This window comes from Nannobrachium achirus (genome assembly GCF_963921795.1).
Source record: "Nannobrachium achirus genome assembly, chromosome: 13".
NCBI classification, from domain to species: Eukaryota; Metazoa; Chordata; class Actinopteri; order Myctophiformes; family Myctophidae; genus Nannobrachium; species Nannobrachium achirus.
Genome location: NC_137833.1, coordinates 12,500,055 through 12,522,652, shown reverse-complemented (window position 1 = coordinate 12,522,652; position 22,598 = coordinate 12,500,055). Strand labels below are relative to the sequence as shown.

The 22,598-nt window shown below is 43.0% G+C and overlaps 1 protein-coding gene across 1 annotated transcript in view; it reads right to left on the bottom strand.

Moving 5' to 3' along the window:
• The window catches only part of LOC308296680 (protocadherin-15-like), a gene marked incomplete at both ends in the record, with an annotated part of 437,702 nt that overhangs the window by 188,424 nt on the left and 226,680 nt on the right, over positions 1-22,598 (bottom strand). Inside the window, 3 exons of the mRNA XM_080740008.1 lie at positions 2,057-2,287; positions 7,650-7,751; positions 8,991-9,194. Of these exons, the coding sequence (XP_080596134.1) occupies positions 2,057-2,287; positions 7,650-7,751; positions 8,991-9,194 (537 nt within the window). The remainder of the gene's footprint in view (positions 1-2,056; positions 2,288-7,649; positions 7,752-8,990; positions 9,195-22,598) is intronic.

Here is a 22,598-nt window from a genome sequence, read left to right as displayed (position 1 = left end):
AGGACAGGACATCCGTCACCTCCCTGCGACACCCTGGCCATCACTCCACACGTCTGCAAGAACTCTCCTCTCAATCAACACTGCATTTTCTGCCTGACAGTTTGAAAAGTCACCTCTTCAGCTCTACCTCACCTCTTGGCACTAGGGCGTTAACGACTTGTGATTTTTGCAAGTCGACTCGACTCAGTAAAGAGTTGAAGTCGAATTTATCGTGTTATGACATCATCACATTGACGGTGTGAACGGGGGACGAAACCCGAAAATGACTTACCTCCGGGCTTCATAGAATAGCCCAAAGGGATCCTTTCTCCCTTAACATTCACCCTTGTCGAAAGAATGAACCGTCGGGTGTCTAAATGGACCCATACAGGTCTGTAACTCTGACAGTGTACAAATGGAACCAAATGAACCCTTAACGGGTTCATTTGGTTCCATTTGTACACTGTCAGAGTTAAGGAAGGACCTTGACATTTTAGAGTTTGAGAAACACTGGCTTAAATAATAATGCTTATTCGTGACTTTGGCTCCTGGGAAGAAACCACATTTATCTTTGGGAGTTTTGAGCTGAACAGTTTTGGGAACCACTAAACGGCAGTGGTTGCTATTTGACAACACAGCAAAGTATAGCACAGCGCAGGGTCTTAACCCATTTAGTGCTCCAGACATGAACGGGTTAAATGTCCAGCGCGCCTTTCGCCTGCTCCGTCCGCGGCCAGTCTCTTATTTTGAAGGCCAGAAGTCCATTGCGCAAACATTTCCTGTTTGACGTCATGACGTCATTCACCGGAAGTGGTCATCATCCCATGCGGTTGCAGTAATGGCCGATCGTTGCCTTTCAGCTTGTGTTATAATAGCGAGAATCTAATGCCATCCTTGGCTTCAAAAGTGTTTTTTGGAGAAAATGGACATTAAAGATGAGATAGACCGTCGGCTACCATGTTAAGGGATTACTATTTTGTGCACGTGGATCCGCGATGAGGATGAATCGGCGAGTCCAATCGTGCCTGCACTTTCCAACGGACCGTAAGGTAAGATTGCCAGCTTTACTGTATATACAGTATATAGCGCGAGTATACTCGGGATCGGCACTCCGAGTACTCGAGTATTTTTTCACGAGTATTCTCGGGATCGGCTACAAATGGGTTAAGGGGTCAGGGTGCTAACACGCCCTGGCTGAGGTTGTTTAACCTGCACAGTGAACAGAATACAGAGCAGACTGTGTAAAGTGGAACGTTCAGTACAAGCGCCGCAGTGCAGGACAGCATGACAAGCAGCCCCCATAACGCTCCTTCTGGGGATTGGAGGCATGACGCAGCCCTGCACTGCACGACACCAGCCAGGACTTGTTATGGATGAGCTTTTGTCTTTTATTATTCTTTTTTTTGCAGACCTGAGAAATACCTAGAAATGTCTTCTAAATCCTAACCTGAAAATGGTATGTTTCTATGATCATCAGTGGTGCTCAAACTTTTTAATGTAAAGAAACCCTAGAATTATATGTATTTGACCGCCGACCCCCATCCAGGGACCCCCCCCCCCCCCCCCCTCTAGAAGCAAAGATTTTAAAAAGTTTGCTTCAAAAATATACAGTATATACCGTATATATACGATTTGCACAAATGTTCAAGATTTTTCAAAAATAGCAGATCTATAAGCTCTCAATGCGGCACTCGGAGCCATGCTGTGAGTTTGTATATCTGCTTTTTTATAGTTAAAGCATAGAATAATATAGATAGATCTGCAGACATTTGTAACACAAATCCTTCTCTTGGTCCCTGGAACTACATATTTTCAGATTGGGGTCCGACGGTCCGTGGTCAAATACATATAATTCTAGGGGGTCCTTGACATGAAAAAGTTTGAGAATCACTCACAGAGATTTGATTTGGATCTCTTTTAGCCATCGGCTACTCTTCCAAGAGTCCATCAAAATCAATACATCACATGACAGCATACAATAACAATAATAATCAAAATACAATTCTACTCAATCTCTCTCACACACACACACACGTCCTAAACGTGCTATAGTGCTCATACGTGCTATAGTGCTCACCTTGATGTGGACGGTGACGGTGGCCAGCCCCGGGGGCATGCGTCCCGCGTCGTCGCTGGCCTCCACCTGGAAGGTGAAGGTGGACGTCATGCCCATGGCCGCCAGGTCCTCGAAGTCCAGGGACAGCTTCATGCTGACCCGGCCCGTCACGGGGTGCACGGAGACCAGCGTCCTGGCCGAGTCCGTCTTGAGCCGGTACGTGACGTTGGAGTAGAGGTCTGCGTCTATGGCCTGAGGGAGGGGGGGGATGGTGGCACAGCAGAGGGAACAAGACGTGTGAGAGGAATACATGGCAAGAAGAGAGTGGTACCCTTCTGGCATCGGCATACTTATATGGCAGCGCTTCTCAAACTGTTTTAAAACCCATTTAGGCCTAGAATTATTGAATGCTTTAACCAGTGAAAAATAGCAGATATACAAGCTTGCAGCGCGGCACCAAGTGCCGCGCTGCGAGCAAATCTTTGAATATATGCAAATCTTTGAATATATGTATTTTCAAAGCGAACGTTTGTAACTCAAATTTTGCTTCTGGGGGGTCCCTGGAACAAAATATTTTGAGATGGGGGGTCCGTGGCCAAATAAATATAATTTTGGGGGTCCTTCACATGAAAAGGTTTGAGAACCACTGACATACAGTAGTAGTCTCTCAAGAACAGACTAACTGAGCTTCAGTTAAGTGAAAAGGACTCTTTCTTTGACTAGCCAGATTGCTGACGTAGAAACATATGGGTTTTTCAAAAAATCTTAGAAGGATTCAAAAGACACTAATAGAATCGGGTCCAAATTCAAATTTTCATGATTTTTCAATAGTTAAAGCATAACATATTGATACACAATAATGTGTACCCCTTCTAAATGGGTTAAGTGATTTTGGGGCAGGTCCCTAGACTCAGCCTTTTTACACCAAGTACCACCGCGGAAAATATCTGTCTCTCCAAGTACAGTAGTGCTACCACCATAATGACCTACCCCTACCCCATCCTATTAAGCTATATGCAGTTAACACAGGGGGAATTCCTACAGTGTGATCTAGGTGTCAATAGGACTGACTCCACTGGTCATCAAATTATTGGCTTAGGAAATGCAACAATAACTAAAAAGTCTCAATAAATTCAAGGCTTCATGGGATGTGTAACTGATAGCGATTCGATCACGATACATGGCTGACGATACGATACATGGACGATATTGGTTCATTCATGAAGCAGAATAGTCAGGGAATTTTAATAAACCCCTGGGAATAAACTCCTTACCAAACAATTTCTTCACCAATGTGTTCGTAAAGGTGTCTAGTAACATATCTAACAAAGATTGAAATTCAACATCCCTAGCAAAATGTTTGACAGCTAGGGTATAATTCTGGGTCTCATTCACTGTACGGGAATATAAGGGAAAAAATCACTCCCAAAAATATGCTTTAAGTAGCATGTTAGGGGGCTAACTAGGTGTTTTTAATTATTCTGAATCCATTGCAAGCATTTGTTTTGCACGAAAAACATTCATTAGGCCAAAATCAGGCGCAAAAAAACGATGGTTTAGTGATGAGTCATCACTTTTCACAAGGTGTATGGGGTCCATTTTTGGCCCAAGGAATGTTTTTCGTGCAAAACAAATGCTTGCAATGGATTCAGAATAATTAAAAACACCTAGTTAGACCCCTCACATCCCACTTAAAGGAGTAGTTCACCCCCAAAATGACTTTTTTTCTCTTGATTAGTCACGCCATGGAGAGTAGAGTTCAATAATATTTTTTGGTTTTTGTCACATTCCTAAGACAAAAATTTGATTTGAATAAATTTACCCCCATTGATTCTGGATGGTGACCCGTTTCGAAACGGGTCACCATCCAGAATCAATGGGGGTACATTTATTGTTATCACATTTTTGTCTTAGGAATGTGACAAAAACCAAAAAATATTATTGAACTCTACTCTCCATGGCGTGACTAATCAATTAGAAAAAAAGTCATTTTGAGGGTGAACTACTCCTTTAAAGCATCTTTTTGGGAGTGATTTTGTCCCTTATAGTACAGTGTATAGTAAGTGAATGAGACCCAGAATTACCCTAGCTGTCAAACATTTTGCTAGGGATGTTGAATTTCAATCTTTGTTAGATATGTTACTAGACACCTTTACGAACACATTGGTGAAGAAATTGTTTGGTAAGGAATTTATTCACAGATTTGACAGGTATTCTGCTAATTTTCCCTGACTAGAAAGCTCTTATCTCCATATTTTAACTTTTTGTGTTTTATTTCCCCATAAACCAACACCCTAGTTGATCATACTGCAGCATCACACAAACCCATCCAAAAGTAGCAGATCTACAAGCTTGTTTTGACCTTGTGGATTTGCTACTCTTTCTGTTTTTGAATTTGAATCGTGAAAAGTAACCGTTTTGGACATATGAGGTTTTCCACCTGACAGAGACAGTAAGTATTATTCTGGGAAAACAGCAGATCTACAGCAGATCTACAAGCAGATCTACAAGCACACAACGCCTCGCGGTGCGAGGCGTTGTGTGCTTGTAGATCGGCTGTTTTCACTAGTTTAATCATTTTTAAAATGATAAATGCAAAACGAACGGTTTTGGACATACAAGGTTTTCATCCGACAACGACGATATGCTGATGCATGTAGACTACTGACTACATTAGATGTACATTCTGAAACCGCATAGTATAAACGCCAATATATACACACGGAGGCGGACTATATGCAGACAGTACATTCACTCACTCCAAACCTCAGACCGATGTAACGGCGCGGAGATAATGAGAATGAATAAATCCAAGGCTTCTGGATCAAAGCGATAAAAAAGGCTCTCGTTGTAAGAACACTATGCAAGTACAGAGGGGCGCCGATGCACAGGGTTTTTGATTGTTCACCGATAATACAGTATATCTGCCCGAGTAGAAATCTCATACGGCCCAAACTGTTACTTTTTAGGATTCAAATTCAAAAGTTCTGTAGCAAAAGTAGTGTATCGACAAGCTCGAGCTTGTAGATCTGCTACTTTTGATTCTTTTGTGTGACGCTGTAGTGTGATCAAGTAGGGCAGGGGTCGGCAAACTTTTAGACTAGGAGTGCCATGATTTTATTGTCTTGATAGTCAGTGTGCCATATCATCATTAACGCATTTAGACCGGGAACGCATTATATTATGCTTTAACTATTAAAAAATAGCAGATCTACAAGCTCGCAGCGCGGCACCGAGTGCCGCACTTCGAGCTTGTACATCTGCTATTTTTGAAAAATCGTGAACATTTGTGAAACGTGTCTTCTAAATCCTTCTTAGGTTTTTGAAAAAAAGTTATGTTTCTATGTCAGTGGTGCTCAAACTTTTTCATGTCAAGGACCCCCAAAATGATAGGTATTTGGCCACGGACCCCCATCTCGAAACATTTAGTTCCAGGGACACAAAGAAAGCAAAATTTGAGTTACAAATATTCACTTTAAAAATACTTTTTTTTTTTAATTTGTTTTACAAAAATAGTAGATCTACAATGATCATTAGATCATTTAGAGCAATAACCCACCTATCTCCCAGACTCCCTCCCCAGGTCGGAGTTCAGAGTTTGAATGGGTGTAGAATTATGTGCAGGATGTCATGTGCAAGATGTGAGGGGACTTACTGTAATTTAATTGACATTTTGACATTTCCTTAAAATATTTTATTTTAAAAGAAAGATCCTCCCCCTCACACTTATGCCAGTGTGCCAGTGATCACCCTCCCCTGTGCCAGTGTTGGCACCACAACCTAAGGTTGCCTACCCCTGAAGTAATAGGTATTAATTTGTGGAGAAATGCAAAAAGAGAGAATATGGGAGGATAGCATGACAGCAACTCTATATAAAAAGTACATTTAGAAGTAGTACTTCTTCCACCACTGCACGTCGCCATACACGAATCACACACCCTCACGCGCCCCTGTTCAAAATAGCACATCGACAAGCTCACACCGGCATACGCAATGAGCTTGTAGATCGGATATTTTTGCTACATTTTGCGTGATACAATGACAAAGTAGTAGAAGTAGTAGTAGAAGATCAGAGAGGCTTATTGTTGGTATCAGCCAGAGTGCGGGAGTCTATCCCTGTTTCACAATGCGCTAGACCCCGGGTAGATGGATTGCTGAGGTGAATCGCAACGACTTGCACCAAAGCCATGCTACTCATACCCATGACCCTGAGGTCGAAAGGCGAGTGCACCGACTGTACGAATGACTGGTGATTGACAAAACAATATATAAGTTGAAAAATGGAGGTACGAGGTTTCTGTTCCGACTGCAATGAAGTCCAACGTTTCTCTCTTTTTTTTATGACATTTGAGAAAGCAGTTTATATTTGAGTCTTTAGTGCTTGCATGTGGGACTGCTAAGTGCTCCAGCCCGGGAGCATATGTCGTTTTAAAAATGCTGCCCAAGGAAGTTAAAGGGTGGTAAAGTTGTGTCAATGCAGCAGCTGTTGAGCACACACCCCTGCTGCCCACCCCTGTGGTAGAATTTTTATACGACTGTCATTCTGTCAAAATAATTATGTGCTATGTGTATTGGTCACTCTTCACTTCTGTTTAAGTTAAAGTTACTTTCCACAACAAGTCTGACTTGATAGCAGCTGTCCATCCGGACAGCAGCCCCATCCTTATTCCTACGTCACCAGTCCATATACAGTATGGAGGACTTAAATATATTGTATTCATATTCACTCTACCTTGTGGAAATTCAACTCTATACCATAGCAAGGTTTCATAAAATCCACTGAAGCCCACCCCTTGAACAATAGAGAGAGAGAGATTTAAATCACTGTTTCTCAATGTGGTAAAATCTCGATATTTCTACGTCCCATTAGTTCGACTAAGGGTTAGGGTTAGGTTTTAGGGTTAGGTTTAGGCATAGTAGCATTCACCAGGTTGACATTCACCAGGTTAGCATTAACCAGCATCGGCAGTTTAGCATTCACCAGCGCTGAACTAATGGGATGTCGAACAAATGTTACGTCGCAATATCGACACACTCCATCTCAATGCAGGGTCCACCAAGGGTCCAAATGGACACTTACTGTATGGGTCTGTACCGTAACTCTGAGAGTGTACAAATGGAACCAAACTGACACACTCAGAGTTGAATTATCACTGAGGATTTTGCAGTGTATATTTGGGTCTCCCAGAGGGGTGAAGAAATGTGGGACCCACTAAACTCTGTGTTCATTTAACTCAAAAGGGTGTAAAAATGGAACCAAAATGTCCATTTGGTTCCATTAGAGCAGTGGTTCTCAAAGTGGATTCCAGTGGCTCTCTGGGTTCTCTAGGTTCCTTTAGGGGGGTCCTAAATTGACGCTTACAAGTCTGTAACTTTGACAGTATACAAATGGAACCAAATGTGGTTCCAATTCTATACTGTCATGTAAAAGTTTGAGAAGCACTGCATTAGAGTTACAGATTTGATGACAGGTTTGAAGTGTTTCTCTCTGCAATGGAAGAGCAGTTGCTGTGGCTCCACCAGATAAACAGATGTTTGCGTTATAACAATAACAACGATCTTACAAACAGATCTTTTTTGCATTAAACAGGATGACAGGAGGAGACAGACTCACGCTGAGCGTCAGGATGACGGTGCCCACGGGGCTGTTCTCTGCCACGTTCACCACGTAGAGCTCCTGGGAGAAGACCGGGCTGTTGTCGTCGATGTCTGCCACCTGGAAATGGGTGCCACACGTTCAATACTAATACATTTAATCAATGAAAAAGAAAAAGAAGGCAGTCCTCGAAAATGTCATGAAATAATCAAATAAAGAGATAGTTCAATGTTTGTGATCATTTTAACGTCTATTCTGTTTTTATTTTTTTTTGTTTGTTTTTTTGTTTAGTTTTTTCAAGTGTATCTGCACATTTCTAAAGTGACAATTTAAGGACTTTTTAATTCCACTAAAATGACAAATTAAACATTGGCCACATTGACAAATATTAGAGGCAGAAATTGTGCAATGTAGATCTGCTATTTTCACAAATACGTGTTATACAAAATGTAATGCATCAACTCTTAGTGCTCGTCAGGGTGAAAATATGATTATTTTGGGGGGTCGCGGCCTGAAAAGGTTGAGAACCAACTGATGTAGAGTGTGAGAGTGGTGCTAAATGAACCCTGCTCTGGTACCTGGATGTAGAGGGTGAGAGTGGTGCTAAATGAACCCTATGCTCTGGTACCTGGATGTAGAGGGTGAGGGTGGTGCTAAATGAACCCTGCCCTGGTTACCTGGATGTAGAGGGTGAGGGTGGTGCTAAATGAACCCTGCTCTGGTACCTGGATGTAGAGGGTGAGGGTGGTGCTAAATGAACCCTATGCTCTGGTACCTGGATGTAGAGTGTGAGGGTGGTGCTAAATGAACCCTGCTCTGGTTACCTGGACGTAGAGGGTGAGGGTGGTGCTAAATGAACCCTGCTCTGGTACCTGGATGTAGAGGGTGAGGGTGGTGCTAAATGAACCCTGCTCTGGTTACCTGGACGTAGAGGGTGAGGGTGGTGCTAAATGAACCCTGCTCTGGTACCTGGATGTAGAGGGTGAGGGTGGTGCTAAATGAACCCTGCTCTGGTTACCTGGACGTAGAGGGTGAGGGTGGTGCTAAATGAACCCTGCTCTGGTACCTGGATGTAGAGGGTGAGGGTGGTGCTAAATGAACCCTGCTCTGGTTACCTGGACGTAGAGGGTGAGGGTGGTGCTAAATGAACCCTGCTCTGGTACCTGGATGTAGAGGGTGAGGGTGGTGCTAAATGAACCCTGCTCTGGTTACCTGGACGTAGAGGGTGAGGGTGGTGCTAAATGAACCCTGCTCTGGTACCTGGATGTAGAGGGTGAGGGTGGTGCTAAATGAACCCTATGCTCTGGTACCTGGATGTAGAGGGTGAGGGTGGTGCTAAATGAACCCTGCTCTGGTTACCTGGACGTAGAGGGTGAGGGTGGTGCGGCGGGGGTCCACCGCCCCGTCAGAGGCCTCCACCACCAGGTCGTATTGGCCGGTGGTCTCGCGGTCCAGCGGCACCAGCGTGAAGATGCTGCCGTTCTGGTCCACCGTGAACAGGTCCGGGGGGCTCACGATCCTGTAGAGGACCTCGCCGTTGGAGCCCAGGTCCGGATCCGTGGCCTGGACAGGACAACGCACACAGGATTCAGTTGGGGGGAGGGAGGAGGGGAGTTTACAAACTTGGATAAATGCGACCGTAGGTCCATACGCTGACACTGTGGTTCCCCTGACACATCACTGTGACATCACAGGTGACATCACAGTGATGGGCCATGTGAGAATTGATGGGTTGTGGTTTGGCAGGCAAGGAGTGTGTGTGCAAAATTTGGCATGGATCGGGGCAACGGTTGCAGAGATATGAGCAATTGAGCAGGGCAAAAGTGTGACAGACAGACAGACTGACTGACTGACGGACAGCTGGTCGAGGTTTTGATAGTAACTGCGACCTAACGGTCGCAATTATTTTAACATAAATGAAGTACCGTCCCCTTGAGGGGTGACCTGGTTGTAATAGAAACACAAACAAAACCAAAAGGGAGAGTGTTTTCTGCTGGTGATTCAGTCCGAGTGTATCAAAGGGTGCGGAAATGCGCACCGGGTGTGGTTAGGGTTAGGTTTAGGCATAGTTTTACTGAGGTTAAGGTTAGGGTTAGGCATAGTTTTACTGAGGTTAGGGTTAGGATTAGGGTTAGGTTTAGGCACTCAGTACACTGAGCACACACCCGGTGCGCATTTCCGAACGCACCCTTTGATACACTCGGACTGAATCACCAGCAGAAAACATTATCCCAAAACCAAAAACACCATGGAACTTCAAGAGGTCCTGGGGGGTTTCAGGTTATGGAAGGTGCTGGCGGCTTACACTTCAATAGGGCCATAATAAAGCCTGAATTCTCCCGTGTGAGGACAAACTGGCATCGAGCGGTATAATGTCTAAAGAAGAATATGAAGTATTTTTCTCTCTCTCTCTGTGCGATCCATTACAGTCAGGCTTCATGTTCAGTCCGGGGCGGACGGCATTCAGACAAACCCACTGCTATGCTGCCGTGACTGAACATCCCTAAGCTGACATATCCCCCTCACGCATTTTTAAATATCATCCTCTATTCTTCATGTTGCAATTAAGAGCCTTTGTCAGGGACTAATCACTTGCCAAGTTCAAAAGGCCAGAAGCATTATATATTTTTTCGGGCAAACTCTGCATTTCATCAAAGGGTGAATAAATCCTTGAATGCTACAACATCCTGTCCTGAAATGCACTTTATTCTTTAGTCGCAAGGACCCGAAAAAAAATGAAAAAATGAAAAAACACATCAGAGAGCTGGAAAGAGCAACATCCTGTGATGTTCTAAAGGGTGGGGGGGAACTGTCGCCTTACAATTTCTTAATCCCTCGTGGATATGACAGCTCATTGGTATGCTTGTGGGTTTTGTGTGAGCCTGTGCGTGTGTGTGTGTGTGTGTGTGTGTGTGTGTGTGTGTGTGTGTGTGTGTGTGTGTGTGTTCATGCGTGCGTGCGTACAAGTGTGCGTTTCGATATTCACATCAACAGCTTCCGAAGCGCTTTGCTGTAATTAAAAGACAGGGGTGAGAGAGAGAGAGAGGGAGAGAGAGAGAGAGAGAGAGAGAGAGAGAGAGAGAGAGAGAGAGAGTGTAAAAACAAACTGCATTTCAGCAATTCATGTTTAGTTGGTTGATTCTTTGCCAAATCGATTCCAAAGCTACTGAGAATCGGAAATCAATACGGTATTTGTCTTATCAATTCTCTTATCGATTCCAGCGGGACCTAAGGTGACGCCATGTCTCGGGAGACCAGAGTCATGTCATTGAAATCAAATGCCTGGCCCAAATGTTGTTCTAATAAACTGTACCATTTCTGTTGAATCGCCTGCAAAAACGGGAAACAACAAGGAACGAGGAATCGAATGGCTTGCATGTTGCACACCTCGCTTCAATGTTGTGAGCTTGTAGATCAGCTATTTTTTTAAGGAAAAAAAAAGTGTTAACACACGGGTGTCTAAGCTGTCATTTTGACCAATTTTGAAATTTAGACAAAATTTGCCCTTTGATGACTTTTCCTAAATATTTTTTTTTTTTATACTTTTTATTGCAATAGTTTCAAATTTTTACATTTCTTATTTCACATTTTGTCTATATTTGCAATTATTTGTCTATTTGACTTTTCCTAAATATTGAAGATAAATGCTTTTTTTTCCCCCTTCTGAAACGTTTTCTAAAAATATGAAATAAAGCACCATTATACCATATCTGACATTGTTTATGGGCTATAAAGACCGTCCTCACCCATTCCTCCCCGGCCAGGAGGAATTCACACCTCTAGAGCACTGGAGTCCACCTTTGTTCAATCTAATGGATCATCTGCATGTGAATGCCGGATTCAGCCCGGGAAAAAGAGTTGGAGAGGCCCTCATTGCGCGCTATAGAGAGAGAGATCTCTCTATAGCGCTGCTGCTACTCATGACAAGTGACAAGCCGGTGGACCAATTAAATGAGTTATATTTCGTTGTTGTCAGGTGGAAACCTTGTATGTCCAAAACCGTTTGTTTTGTATTTATCATTTTAAAAATGATTTAAACTAGTGAAAACAGCCGATCTATAAGCACACAAAGCCTCGCATCGCGAGGCGGTGTGTGCTTGTAGATCTGCTGTTTTCACTACTTTTGTGCGACAGCCTTGTATGATGAAGAAGGGCTTTGCTTTGCGAAAAAAATTACAAATTTGAAACTTGGAGATACGAGGTTTCTGCCCGACAGTGACGATTCACTTTGTTGGCCGCCCAGCCCCCAAAATGGAACGAAGGCCGACATTTTATTTTTAATTTTTTTCCTAATGGCTGGCCTGGACCGGCCAGGAATGAACCGGCCGTTCGGGAGTTGTCCCGCTTTTCCCAATGGCCAGCACGTCCCTGATGCCTGCTGACTCTGCTGAGCCAAGAGGAGAGAGAATAGCCAATGAAAGGGCAGGAAAACAACCTGTCATTTTGACCTCAGTAGGTGGACCACATAGGGCCGGACCACATATGGAAAAAAGACATCATGGACAAAAGATGTACTATTTTGGTTATGGAGGGCAGTTTGCAAGGGATAATATCTGCTCCGGCGGGTTGTTGTTGACAAATAACTCCCGTTAGGATGATTAAACGCCGAGACGTAGTCATTTGAAGGGACATCCTGAAGGGCTTCAACAACAACCGCCGGTGCAGATATTATCCAACTTTATTACACGGCTACTTACGGAATAATTGACCCAAAATTAAAGTATTGGGTCAAAGTAAGTACTGACGAAGTATTCCAAAAGTGTCAAGCTGGCCGTCTACCCAGTGCAACACGGTCGGCTCGGAAAACAAGGAAGTATTGATCAAATAGAATCCATTTTTTGGTTACCATAGCGTCTATTTCTCGCTTCAAATGTTTTCAAAAACATTCTTGAGAGCAACGTTTAGTTGTAAGTGTTTGTTTACATGGCTGTCATGTTGGATACGGCATAAAATTCACGCAGTGCAGCAGGTGCTCTGAGCCTTTGATTAGACTGTTATTGGGCGGAGCGGTCGTTATCCAGAAATAACACACAGCTGAATCAATCAGAATGAAGCGTTCAAACGAGCTGTGTAATAAAATGTATTAAGGCATAGGCCAGGCTTTTTAGCCAGAAAGCTTGTGACTAAATAACAACTAGATTGATGGAAGGGTTATTTTCCCCCATTTCCTGACAAAGTAAGGGTTTGGGACAGGGACGCGCAGAGAATGTTAGGGAGGCAGGGGCTGACATTTCTTAAAGGGCCTTTTGGTGGAAATATCGAAATTAGCAGACCACCAAGCAGACGCGTTGTGAACTTGGAGGTCAGCTATTTTCGGTGCTTGGTACCACACTGAACTAAGCATAATCGAGTCAATACTGGACATGTGGCGTAACAGCATGGATTTCTACGCAGAGAGAGGGACATTATTTCAACATAAGATGCTGCATTCAAGTTCAGGAGAGTTTGGACAAGGCAATTCTCTTGAATGCTGCCTTCAGGTATGGCATGTAAAGAGGGCATTTGCATTTCTTTCATCATAGTAAAAACTGCTTCCATGGTCTGGAGAGGGCACTTTTTACAGAAGGATAAAAGGGCAGGGGCTCAAGTCCCCTTTGGTGTCTATGTGTGCACTGCACGTGCCTGGTTTGGGACATGCCAGGTTTCCACCGGAGCAGAGGCAGAAAGAGAACAATAAGAGAATGAACTGTACGTGCCCTGCTGTGAACCGCTCCCCGTTTGAACATCAACACACAGCATGACAAATATTTAGAGACAAGATCGACCTGGAGACTAAAGTCTATTGAGCAACGCGTGAAAAAAGCAACGTGTCAATATGAGCAAACAAAAAAAAAACATCCTAGCCTGTGGGAGACTGCACAGCGCACACAGAGAAATCTCTGCTTTCCAACAATGGGGGGAAAAAGTGCTCGCATTTCTTGCTCGAGTGAAAGTATCAATACTGCTAATACACTGCTTTACTGAATCAATAATGCTAATACACAACAAAATGTTGCGTATTAGCGTGACTCACTCACTGACGGACAAACAGACATGAGCTGGACGTTTTCATACTAACTGTGACCGTGAGGTCGCAATAAATCTGGCATTGTTTAGCCTAGAGCAGAGGTTCTCAAAGTGGACTCTAGGTTCCTTTAGGGAGGTATAAATTGACCCATACAAGTCTGTAACTCTGACATGGTCTGTAACTCTGACATGGAACCAAATGGACCCTAACGGGTCCATTTGGTTCCATGTGTACACTGTCAGAGTTAAGGGGAGACCTTGAAATTTGAACGTTTGAGAAACACTGGCCTAGAGATGGATCCTAAATGAACCAAGCCAACAAATTAAGGCTTTCTATATTTTCAATTAGTGCATCAGTGCGTTTAAACTTTGTCCAGATTAACGTTTTCAAGCAGCTCCTCTCATTATATTCCAAGCTGAAAGTAAATGTACTTATGCCTCATTCACACTACAGATATATAGTTGAACGTTTTGCTTGGTAATTCAATGTAATCTCAATGGAAACCAGCTTTAAAGATCCAGGAGACGCTCAAGACAAAGCTTTGAAAGCTTTAAAGCTGGTTTCCATTGAGATTACATTGAATTACCAAGCAAAACGTTCAACTATATATCTGTAGTGTGAATGAGGCATTAGAGTTGCTTTACACTGCAGGCATTTGCAGTATGTTTTTGGAGCTTGCGATCCAATTATTCAAAGCCAATGAATCAGTTAACAGATCTGTAATATTCTCCATTCCACTGAGGATACACAGCGCAGTACTTTGTGCTGCAAGCTTGGTTGGAGGCAGTTTCTCTCCTTGACTCGTGAAAAGATGTCTTCTTTCAGAAAAATGTAAAGTTAATTTGACCCTCTTGTGTCAAAAATTAGCTTAAAGTGAAGTTATGTTGAAGATTTATTCAGATATTCCATGTGAACAGATCTTAACACCTCCATTGACTGGGAGGAAGACATCACCAGGGTACAGTACAAACATGATAATTGACATTGATTTATTTTCTTTTTGAAAAGAAAGTTTAATTGGGTGCATGTGATCAAAAGTAGCAGATCCGCAAGCTCGAAATGAAACTCGAGCGAAAGTTAGTTTTGAGCAGGTAGATCTGCTACTTTTGAATTTGAATCAGGAAAAGTAACAGTTTTGGACATACAGCATATATTTATATTTTTGGTGTTAGATTGCTCATTTATTCACTTCCCCGCGCACGCCGTGAGCTTGTACTGTAGATCGGCTATTTCCGGCGCACAAAGAAATACAAATAAGCGCATGGAAATGTACCATGCTATTTTCAATGTTTTTTTATGCATTGTGGGCTTACTAGTCATTTGCAATTACAGCTTTAATGTATTGTAATCAACGGTTGAAATTAATTATTATAGGCAAACTTAGCCATAATACACTGTGACACAATAATTATGCCGTCACTGTGGTTAGTTAATGAGTGTGCAAAATAATAACACAGTGTTAGCTCACATTACACAGAGTACCGCAATTTATTCTGACTATAATACATACAAATAACTAAGACGAATAAATAAGAACTGACATATTTAATAATTTTCAAAAAAAAAGAAGTTAAAAAAAATGCGGGAAATAGCTGATCCACAAGCTTACGGATCAGCTCGGGGATCAGCCATTTCTGCTATTTTGGGAAAATGTTTGATGTTTTGATGCGTTCAACACGGAAACGATTATGCCTATTATGCGAAATGACTGTGATCATCTCAAATAATTGCGATTAGGCGATCATGTGCCACCCCCCACTAGCGTTCGCATTTAACCTACTAGAAGCTGGGCCGCCCTTCGGGCGGCCCAGCGTCTAGTCAGCGACCTGGCCAACTCGGGAACGATGTAAATAGGGAATGAATGCCCCGCCCTTTAATGCAAACCCCATTATACCTGTTGTCATAGGACCCGTTTTGACCATCTGTTTGCCTGTGTCCATTTATGCCCATATATGGAGATATCTGTATCTATCTGTCGGCGTCCATTTTATGTATATAACATATATGGAGATCACTGCAGACAGATATAGTTCTGGGTCCATTTTATGCCCATATATGCCCATATATGGAGATATCTGTCTATTTGCGTCCATTTTATGTCGGCGTCCATTTTATGTATATAACATTATGGAGATCACTGCAGATATAGTTCTGGGTCCATTCTATGCCCATATATGCCCATATATGGAGATATCTGTCTATTTGCGTCCATTTTATGCCCATATATGGAGATCTCTGTATCTGTCTGTCTGTGTCCCTTTATGCCCGTATATGGAGATCTTTATGGAGATATCTGTATCTATCTGTCGGCGTCCATTTTATGTATATAACATATATGGAGATCACTGCAGACAGATATAGTTCTGGGTCCATTTTATGCCCATATATGCCCATATATGGAGATATCTGTCTATTTGCGTCCATTTTATGTCGGCGTCCATTTTATGTATATAACATTATGGAGATCACTGCAGATATAGTTCTGGGTCCATTCTATGCCCATATATGCCCATATATGGAGATATCTGTCTATTTGCGTCCATTTTATGCCCATATATGGAGATCTCTGTATCTGTCTGTCTGTGTCCCTTTATGCCCGTATATGGAGATCTTTGTGATTCTGCGTCCATTTTATGCCCATATATGCCATATATGGAGATATCTGTTTATCTGCGTCCATTTTATGCCCATATATGAGATCTCTGTCGCTTTTTGTTTGTTTCTTCTTTAAGCAGAATACGCAGCCTGCTTAAATCTGCATCATTCAAGTCATCCTCCCAGTCCCACGCTTTGTTGCTTGTCTTATGTTTGTCTTTGTTTCTTTTATTTTATTTTAATTTTTTGGAGCAGACCCCATGAATGCCCCACCCTTTAATGCAAACCCCAATATACCTGTTGTCATAGGACCCGTTTATATGGAGATCTCTGCACACACAGTACCGGTTGCTGAAAACTCTGATGTCAGACGCGCGTGCCGGTGGGAAGAACGGTTCTCGAGATACGCGGATTACATACATACATACACATTCACAGAGATTTTTTGTTGACTCATGTGGCGTACGTGATGTCAGAGCCTTTTATGAAGTGATGTCACAATGAGTCAGCGCTTGCGCCGATTTCCTCCGGAACAGTCTGATGTCAACAATCAGCTCACAATGAGTCAGCGCTTGCGCCGATTTCCTCCGGAACAGTCTGATGTCAACAATCAGCTCTGCATAAGGAGATTCCGAACGTTTCGCGCCGGTTTCGGAAAACCGCGAGTCGGGTCGGGTCGAGGCCCGGCACTGCACTCCGCGCGGCGGCGGGGAACGCGCGTGCCGAATCTGAAGCCGGTGGGACGAACGGTTCTCGAGATACGCGGATTACAAACAAACAAACAAACAAACAAACAGACAGAGATTTGTCGCATTTATAGATAGATAATGAGTGGTTGGGGGGGGGGGGGGTGGCGGTTGGGGGGCTGGGTGTGTGTGTGGGGGGACTCAGACTGTGCTCAGCAGCCTCTCGCTGATCAGCTGATCTAAACCAGTGGTTCTCAACCTGTGGGTCGGGGGGGTCCCCAAAATATTTCGGGGGGTCCCCAGATGAAATGTTTTCTCACTCAACAGTAAACAAACCAACATAAAGTTTAAGTGTATAGGGGGTATCTGCTCATTTCTAAAGTGACAATTTAAGAACTTTTTAATACTTCTAAAATGACAAATTAAACATTGGCCAAATTGTCAAATATTAGAGGAAGAAATTGTGAAAATAGCAGATCTACATGCTCACAACGCCTCGCGTTGTTGTGAGCATGTAGATCTGCTATTTTCACAATAGAACCATGTTATACAAAATGTAATGCCTCAACTCTTAGTGCTCGTCAGGGTGGGTGTGGGGGGGGGGTCCCCAGTTAAAATGTGATTATTTTGGGGGTCGCGTCCTGAAAAGCTTGAGAACCACTGACCTGAACTGGCATGCTGCTGCCACGGTGCCAGTTGACATGAATGCCAATCCATTCGTCTTCTAGTGGTTATTGACAATCTGAGGACCCCTTTGCTCAGTAGTTTTGAGGAATTTGTACTTTTGAGTATTTCCAATACTTTTACTTCTACTCCACTACATCTCAGATACAAATATTGTACTTTTACTCACCATTGTACTTTTAGCTCACAACGCGTCACATCGCATTGTAGATCTGCTATTTTGCTTTTGCTTTTGGTACTTTACGTACATTTTGATGCTAATACTTTCGTACTTTTACTCAAGTGCATTTTGAATTCTGGACTTTTACTTGTAACAGTCAGAGTATTTCTACATTGCAATATTGATACTTTAACTTCCATCCATCCATCCATCTTCAACCGCGTATCCAGAATCGGGTCGCGGGGGACACTTCCAGATTTCCTTATCCCGAGCAACTTCCTCCACTCCCTCAGGGAGTATACAGAGGCGTTCCCAAGCCAGTTTGTAGATGTAATCCTTCCATCTGGCCTTTGGTCTGCCACGGGGTCTCCTCCCAGTGGGACGTGCATCGAGGACCTTCCTAGGAAGGCGCTCGGGAGGCATCCGTTCTAGATGCCCGAACCACCTAAGCTGACTCCTTTCCAAGTGTAGGAGCAGCGGTCTCTCTCGGGTGACTGAACTTCTCACCCTATCTCTAAGGCTGCACTCAGACTGGAACGCACTAAGTTGTGTGAGAGTTGTGTGGGGGAGGCGGGGGGCAGAGACAGCACAATGCATTCCGGATGGAAGTCTAGTGGTTTGAAGTCTAGTGCGTGTTGTGTGCTTGTTGGATGGTGCTCTGTGCAACCACAGGACTCTCACTAGACTTCAAACCACTAGACTTCCATCCGCAATGCATTGTGCTGTCTCTGCCCCCTGCCTCCCCCACACAACTCTCACACAACTTAGTGCCTGTCTGTCTGTGGGAAGCCTAAGGGAGATACCAGCCACCTGTCTGAGAAAACCCATTTCGGCAGCTTGCACCCGCGACCTTATACTTTCGGTCATGACCCACACTTCATGACCATAGGTGAGAGTAGGAACGAAGATTGCTCGGTAGAACTTAAGAAAAAAGAAGAAAATAGTACTTTTTTCCACCACTGTTCATGAAGGAACATGGAGATACAATGTTTTCTGCCCGACAACAGCGATGCATACCAATGTGTGCAGTGGTGCCGTGGAGTGTGACAGCCTGGTTAAAACGCTCCAGTGTGTTTGTGTGCATACCGAATGAGAACAGGTGGGATGCGCTCCCATCCAAGGCCACGGCGATGATAATCCACAATGCCTCGGGGGTTAGCATTAAGCTACTTAATGGCATTATGTGTGTTTGCACTGACTATGCAGTCATCTTCAGTGGCAGCGTCTGTCTGTCTGCCTGCCTGCCGCTTGGTACACGGTACACAATCAGGAGAGATTGTAAACATTTGACTCCAAATGTGTAAAAGAAATTATCATTTTTTACCCCCTCACTTTTAGAGATGAACTCAAGCTCAGGATTTTACTGTGCCGTCTGTGGATTACAGCCTGCAGATTCATTCAGTGCAGTTCAGAGCAGATCAGTGTAAAATAACGCAATACTGAAGAAAACCAGGAGATAAGCGACCGTCAGGTCGCATACACAAACTTTAGAAGGCAAATATAGCCAATCAGGAGGGAATATGGGAAATGGGACAGATCCATGTTGATGACACGACTTTAGAGATAGTGTGTACCGCTTTGTGTGATTTTAGGCCAAAATCTGTAGGAGTAGTGTCCAAAAATGTGTTTGGCAAAAATAGGCCTGATGGTGTCGCTAGAAGAGGGCCATGTGAGAGGGCTGGAGGTTGTGATTTGCCATCCAAGGAGTGTTTGTGCAAAGTTTGGCATCGGTAGGACCAACAGTGCCAGAGATAGAGTAAGGGCAAAAGTGTGACGTGACTTGATGGACAGACGGACGGACGGACGGACGGACAGACAGACAGACAGACAGACAGCCGGTGGAGCTTTTCATAGAAACTTGCGACCTGACGGTCACAATAAGCATCAGCTTGTAGTGGAGTAGAAGTAAAAGTATTGAAAATTGGAAATACATGCAGTAAAAAAAAAAGAAAAGTACTTAAGCACAGTGCTTGAGTATGTACTTTAATAGTTACTACACCGGAAAATACTTATTTTCTGCATTTTTATTGAATCTAGGACAGATTAACTGTAATTCTCCACTATGCCGGTATCGACCAGACATCGCTAAAGCGCCTGCTGCTGGTTCAGAACGCAGCTGCACGTCTCCTCACCGGTAGCACCCCACCCCCCTCGTGGAGCTGGCCTTGCACCATTGGCTCCTTGTTTTGTTTTAGAATTGATTTTTAAACTTTGATTATTCCTTTTTTTTTAAAAGCTCGTCCGTGAGCTGGCTCCAACCTCTTCTTGCCGACCTTGTTCATCGCCACAACTACAGACTACACTAGTCTTTGATACCACTATAGTCTTTGATACGAGACAATGTCACTCAAGAAAAGTACGCGCTTAGGACGGTATAGGGAAACCAAACTCAACAAACTCTCTACTTTTCAAAGAACTCTCAATTTGAATGCTAATTTCAATTCCCAGAATGCATTTCTCAAGGAACACAAACAAACAAAAAACTTCAATATTTTGCCAGACACAGCTGAAGGGTATCCAAGCGCAAAAAGTGACAATTTCCACTTTTCCTCTTTAAACTCCATCCGCGGTGGAAAGAAATCGTCCCTTAACAATTGGCATGGATTGCATTGATTATTTTTCCGGTGGGTGATTAACAAGACCCATTCCGTAGTTGCATTTTTAATATGCATTGCATGTAGATGGTGTCTTGCAATAAGCAAGTCAAGTAAACGCAAGAGTAAAGTATCTGTTACTGAAGTATTGTAATTTATAGGTATTTTTACTTTACTGGAGTATTTCCAATTTTCAGTACTTTTACTTCTACTCCACTACATCTCCGAGGCAAATATTGTACTTTTACTTATTTGAAAACGAGTTACTTTGTAGATTTTGATGTTATTGCAAAACATACAGCAGGCTACATTAGCAATTTCAGCCCCATATACATTTAGGCGATTTGAAAATAGCCAATCTACAAGCTAAATAGCCAATCTACAAGCTCACAATGTGAGTACTTTTTTTCCACCACTGAAATACACTTGGATGCAGCTTGGAGATGCTAGCTTACATATTTCTGAAAGAAAACCTCAAAAAGGCCTCAAGAGGTTGTTCTGCGCCTACACACCAAACAGAGCAAAGTGGTATGAACTTTGAGTAACGGTGCAATCCTTAGAGCCTTGCTTTCCGAGCAGGAAAAAACGAGCAAAATACAAAGGAGTAAAAAACAAAAGAAAGGAAAACAGTGGAACATATGGGCCCTGCGCTAGAGGAAAGACCGTGGGGGTCACCAAAATCAAGTAGAGTTATTCATCCTCTATGTATCCCCTTTTGCCCAGAAGGATGCCGGCACAAGCACTGCTGTGTGCACATCCACATGCTCACTAGAGCAGGGGTCGGCAATAGGCGGACCGCGGGCCAAAACTGTCCCCATGGAAATTATTTCAGGCCCTCAGATTATTTTGAGAATTGTTTTTATTTTATTTCTATTATTTTTCATTTTTTTTACAATACTGAAATGACATTCCCACATATACGCTATCGTAGTTATAATGTCCAAAAAGAGAACGCATTCCCAACTATGGATCAGATACTTATTCAACGTAATCATGCTGAGAGTGAATAGCAAAGGCAGAGGGAGCACGCAGCAGCCGTGTGTAGTGACTGATATGAGTGGTGATCCAGCTGTTGCTTGCTGCTGCTGTGAGCTTTTACCTGTGGTCAAAGTGGGTGGAAACTAACTTTGGAGGTGCCATATCCATGCTTCATCTTGGTGCTGTCTAAAATGATTTCCTTTCAAGCAGCCAAAAATGTCACGGCAAAGCCGTTGTGCTTCTAAAGGAGCTTTGCATTGATAAGACCAGGTAGGATAAACGCATACATTTTCTGTCTATATTCCGCCACTTTCCACTGTTTCCTCTTCTTTATGCTTTTGGATAGTGTTCATGTGTCATTTCTCTTGCCAACTTGAAGCAGAGAAGGCTGATGTTTAGCGTTCTCTAGCATTCTGTCTGTCTTTCTGCACAAGTAGCCGAGCAGCTGTGATCACTTCACTAACGACCAATTTGTCGATGTGCAACACAGCTTGCGCAAAGTATATTGAATCTACAAACTCACAAGAATTGTGAGATGTGCAAAGTGATTTATTATGAATCATGCTTATATTTATGTGATGTTGTAGCCGACTGGCAGCAGAGAAGAAGGAAATGATAATTATGAACATAAAAGTATGTAGGCTAATCATTAAAATTATTAAAGGCTCCTCTACATCAGTCCACATTTGCAAATAGAACGGGGGGAAAACCACCCGTTTTTCCACATACGTATGTATTATTTTCTTTTTTATCACAGATGCCTATGTCTTGTAAGGCAGTCTGTCTTGGAGTTCCAGTAACATTGTTTAACTATGAATTTTATAAATTAGCCTTTCATTATGTTCGGCCCGCCGTCGAATGCCTTAGAAAGAAATTGGCCCGAGGCCAAATCTAATTGCCGACCCCTGCCCTCGAGTCTAGGGAGCTGGAGGGTGCACAAAAATTGGTAGCACTTTATAATGAAGTACCTCAATAAAGGCTAATTAACAGCTAATAAGGCACTTATTAACAATGAATTAACAGCTAATAAGGCACATTAAGTCCTAATAGTGCATTTATAAACCCTTTACTATGCACTTATTATGAGATCAATTAACACTAACAAATCCTTAATAAAATCTTTATTATAACAGTATAAACAATTAATTAAGCCTTTATTAACACTTTATTAGGCAATTTAAAGCCACCTATTCTAAAGTGGGAACACATTGGGTACACCCGCCACTCTGACATGTCGGTTGAGTCCTAATTGTGCTTTTAGAA